The sequence below is a fragment of the Eretmochelys imbricata genome, chromosome 14 (genome assembly GCF_965152235.1).
Source record: "Eretmochelys imbricata isolate rEreImb1 chromosome 14, rEreImb1.hap1, whole genome shotgun sequence".
Taxonomy (NCBI): Eukaryota; Metazoa; Chordata; order Testudines; family Cheloniidae; genus Eretmochelys; species Eretmochelys imbricata.
In genome coordinates, this window is record NC_135585.1 from 30977892 (window position 1) to 30982232 (window position 4341).

The 4341-nt window shown below is 48.5% G+C and overlaps 1 protein-coding gene across 1 annotated transcript; it reads right to left on the bottom strand.

Annotated features, from left to right (window-relative positions):
- Nucleotides 1-3142: 3142 nt before the first annotated feature.
- Nucleotides 3143-4099, bottom strand: LOC144274452 (olfactory receptor 6N1-like). Its single transcript, XM_077833292.1, has one exon. The coding sequence runs from the start codon at nt 4097-4099 to the stop codon at nt 3143-3145; it is 957 nt and encodes a 318-aa protein (XP_077689418.1).
- Between the last annotated feature and the right edge of the window lie 242 nt (nt 4100-4341).

Sequence of the window (4341 nt, forward strand, 5' to 3'; positions counted from 1 at the left end):
CTTAGTTTCAAACTTACAAAACAGGGATAAACTTCCCTCCAGCAAAGGGAAAATTCACAAGTTGAGAGACTGGTTTGGAATGGTTTGGAGGACATGGATTGAAGTCCGGTCCCTCTTAGTCCTAAGAGCGAAGGAACACAGAAACAAAGAACTGAAAACAAAGCCTCCCCCCCGCCCAGATTTGAAAGTATCTTTTGTCCCCATTGGTTCCTTTGGTCAAGTGCCAACCAGGTTCCTCCTTACAGGTAAGGAGGAATTTTAGGCTACCCTTATGGTTATGACACACACACCACCAGTCATGGGAGGGAGGGTGGGAAATGCAACTGTGTGTGTTTGTGGGGGGGGGGGGTTAGTTGGTTACAGTTTGTTGTAATAAGCCATAAATCTAGTGTCTCTATTCAGTTAATGATTTTTAGTGTCTTGCAAAGTTATGCATTTAAGTTCCCAGGCTCATCTTTTGCAGGGTTGTGCAGATTTCTTTTGAGAATGAGGACCGAGAGGTCAGATGTAGAGTGAAGGCTTTGTGAAAAGTATCATTAAACAATTACAATCCACACTCGATGGGGATCACATTCTGAAAGAAATCTTTCCTGAACCCCCACTTCTGGCTTTCAAACAACCCCCCGTCCTTTCCAACCTCACCATCAGAAGCAAGTTCCCCACAGATCAGGACACACCAACTCAAAGCCGCATCAGACCCTGCCAGAACAATAGATGCAAAAGCAGCAGACATATCTCCTCTGCTACAATGAGCAATACTTCCCCCAATACACCTTTCAAGATCCATGGGTCCTATCTGTGCCTATCATGACATGTGGTGTACCTCATCCAGTGAATCAAATGCCCAGACAACAGCTATGTGGGTGAAACCAGACAATCACTATGCTCTCAAATGAACTGACACAGAAAAATGATAAAAGACAAACACTGTATCACCTTTGGGTGAACACTTTTCACCAAGAGATCACTCTATAGCAGTCCTTTGAAATATGTTAACTACTTATGTTAAACAATCTGTTCCACCTTGTATTTAGCTGACACACTGAGTACATTTCCCAGACTATGTATCTGAGATCCTGACTGAGCCTGGAGCTGCTGACACCCCCTTCCCGCCTTTGTCTGAGGTGTGTCCCTCTCTGTATTCCAGCCATTGCTCTGAGCAATGGGGCTGTGAATAAGAGGCATCTCTCCTCCCCCCCACTACCACCCAGGCTAGAGAGGAGTAGGGGAGGGGAAGGGAAAGGGAAAGGGGTGGTGGCTTCAAACGAGATAGGGGAATGTGGAGCTGACAATCCCCACCTCTTTAGCCCCCACTCCCCCTTCCATCCATTCCCATGATCCCTTTCCAGTGTTTCTCCCCTCCCTCTGGCCTGACACGCCCCACCCCCCGGAACACTCTCCCTACCCTCAATCCTCTCCCCTACCACCCATCCCCATTTATCAGCAATTCATAGAGTTTAAGGACAGAAGAGACCATCATGTCACATGGTGGCCGTTATTTAATATAACAGCCCATAACTCACTCCATAACATCTGCTACTGTCCACCTTTCACTATGCAGCACAGAGGTCCTCGTCTCTTCAGTGCTCTCTACTCAGCACTTACACACCGTTACACAGCTTCACCTCCCTTTCCATTGGTCCTTTGGCAACATAACTTCTCCTTTCTTGCCCCTCCACTTTGGCTGCTGTTCATTGGACAGCACAGCTGCACCTGTCCTCTCTGCCCTCTTGTGGCCCTAGACAGCATAACTGCATCTCTCCTCATTTCTTACCTACTGCTAGGTGTGTGCTGTTTCAAACTAAAGCCACTGGGAACAAAATCGTACAAAAAATGAATGCAACATTCGTGGCTACAAGAGCGCGTACAGTGGCAGAAGCTCTCAAAGGCTTAGCAGGGGTTTCCCATCCATCCAGCGCCTTTCTGTTGATATGGGGTCTGTGTCCAATGGAAATGCACAGATTGAAGCTACCATGACAGATTCCCAGTGGCTCTCCAGGCTGAGATTCTCAGAGGCGTGTAAGGTGATGTGCATCCATCTCCCATTTCAAAGGGATTTGGGTGACTAGCTCTGTCAGGTCCCTTCTGAAATCCCTTTCACAGAGTCGGAGCCCTACAGTTCTCACTGGTGCCCAGCTCCCCGGCCTCTGGCCAAGCCCTGACGTGCTCCCAGTGACTGAGCCAGCACTGCCGTGTTTGGCATCACAGGAGTTCTGCCCGTTGGTAGGTGGTCGCCGCTTCCTCTCACCATAAGTTACCTCACCCTCTGAGGAAAGGGCCCTGTGTGGAGCAGAGCTGCCTGGGGTACCTGGGGCTGACTAGACACTGTAGTCTCAGAACTAGCCCTGTTGGACATTGGGCTTCTTGCAGTTAGTTTTGGGGATGCTCATTGTAACAGGTCCCCTCCCTTTGAACTGCTCTGTGCAGCTGGTGGAAGCAGAGCAGCTGGTGCCCTGCAGGGCCATGAGCAGAGTCCCTCGTCAGTGACCGTTTGACAGACCTGACCCCCGGAATGGCCTCAGTTCTATGGGTGCCCTGGCAAACCCCCAGCTGGGCCTGGACAGTCCCAGTGGACCTGGCGTGTGAGTCTACCTCTTTGTTTGCCCAACCTCCCTGCCTCCAAGGGCCCGGTGAGCCTGGAGCTGTTGCTTTCCCGGAGCTGGTCACAGCTGGGTGTAGCCCAGATAAGAGCTATAAAGCTGTTCCTGGTGAAGTGTCCAGAGGTCACTGCTGGGGCCTGGTTGCTTGCCTCTGGCCTCTGTGAGTTCAGTGAAGATGGTTGGTTTGCAGAGGGTTATGACGGTAATATGCACAATTTCAGGGGTGGCAGATTTCCCAGGCTTACATTCCCAACTCTGCTGCACAAGGAGTTACTATTTTTATTGTCCAAACATTTATTTTGATCAAGAATGGCTTTTTTAAAGATCTAAACAATTGGTTACAATTTTGTCTCCATTCTGCCTAGTGCCCATAACTCCATGATGGGAACATGGTTATGGCCACCTCCCTCCCTGGTCCTTCCACTGAGGTGGACAACACTGAGTGCTGAGATTTTCACTAGGACTTTTCAACTTAATTTTAATGGGGGATGATTGCTGAAATCACCCAGACAGCCTGAGGTTTTCAAAGCTAAGTTTTTATCTCAGAGTCTCTGCACGTTTTTGCAAAAGCCACATTTACTGCCTGCTTTCCTCAAAGCTTCCTTGACCTCTCTGTTTCTCAGGCTGTAGATGAGGGGGTTTACCAGGGGAGTCAGGACCGTGTAGCAAAGAGAGAGCACTTTGTTTAGGTCTCTCAGTGTATCACGTTTCGGTAGCATGTAGACAATCATTAGGGTTCCATAGAAAATTGTCACCACAATGAGGTGAGAGGAGCAGGTGGAAAAGGCCTTTTGCCTCCCGGTGGTGGAAGGGATTCTCAGGATGGTGGCGATGATGCACATGTAGGACGTCATGGTTAGCAGGAATGGAGGCAGGATGAATACACAGGCTAGTATGAAATCCACCAATATGAGCTGGTGGGTGTCACTGCAGGAGAGCTCTATCAGTGGGAGGGCATCACAATAGAAATAGTCAATTTCATTTGGGCCACAGAATATTAACTGTGATAGGAATAAGACAAAGATGGTAATACCCAAAAAACCATTTAACCAGGAGCCAGCAGCCAAGTGGAAGGAAAACCTGATATTCATAAGAGTTAAATAGTGCAGGCGTTTACATATCGCTAAATACCGATCATAAGACATCGATGTTAGGAGACAGCATTCTGTAGCCACCAGAGAACCAAAGAAATGCAGTTGTATGATGCAGCCACTGACTGAGATGGTTCTGTCCCCAGTCAGGAGACTGGCCAGCATCTGGGGCACGATGGCTGAGGTGTAGCAGGTCTCTACGCAGGACAAATTCCCCAGGAAGAAGTACATGGGGCTGTGAAGATGCTGGTCAGCCACAACGAGCACCACAATGAGGGTGTTCCCAACCACGGTTGCCATGTAGATCACTAGGAACATCAGGAAGAGAAGAATTTGCAGGTCAGGGAGATCCCCGAATCCCAGGAGGAAGAATTCAGTGATGGCTGTTTGGTTTCTGCAGTCTGCCATTGGCTGAGTCTAGGAACAATAAATCTGTGCGACTGAATTGGAAGGACACAGAGTTAAAAGTTAATCAAATCTCGTGAATTAATTCCATAAATATTCAGAAAATCCCTCCCTCTCCTGGTTACAGGCTGAAATTTTAAGGCTAAGTTTAGATTTCAGAGCAAAGTGCTCGGAAACTGAGTCCGAGGACAGAACATTCCTCTGATGGGGAAGAGGGTGTTCGACACGGATATCAGTGATTACTA

Bases quoted from the DNA above. Each gene is read 5' to 3' on its own strand.
- LOC144274452 (XM_077833292.1), bottom strand. From the start codon at position 4,099: ATGGCAGACTGCAGAAACCAAACAGCCATCACTGAATTCTTCCTCCTG.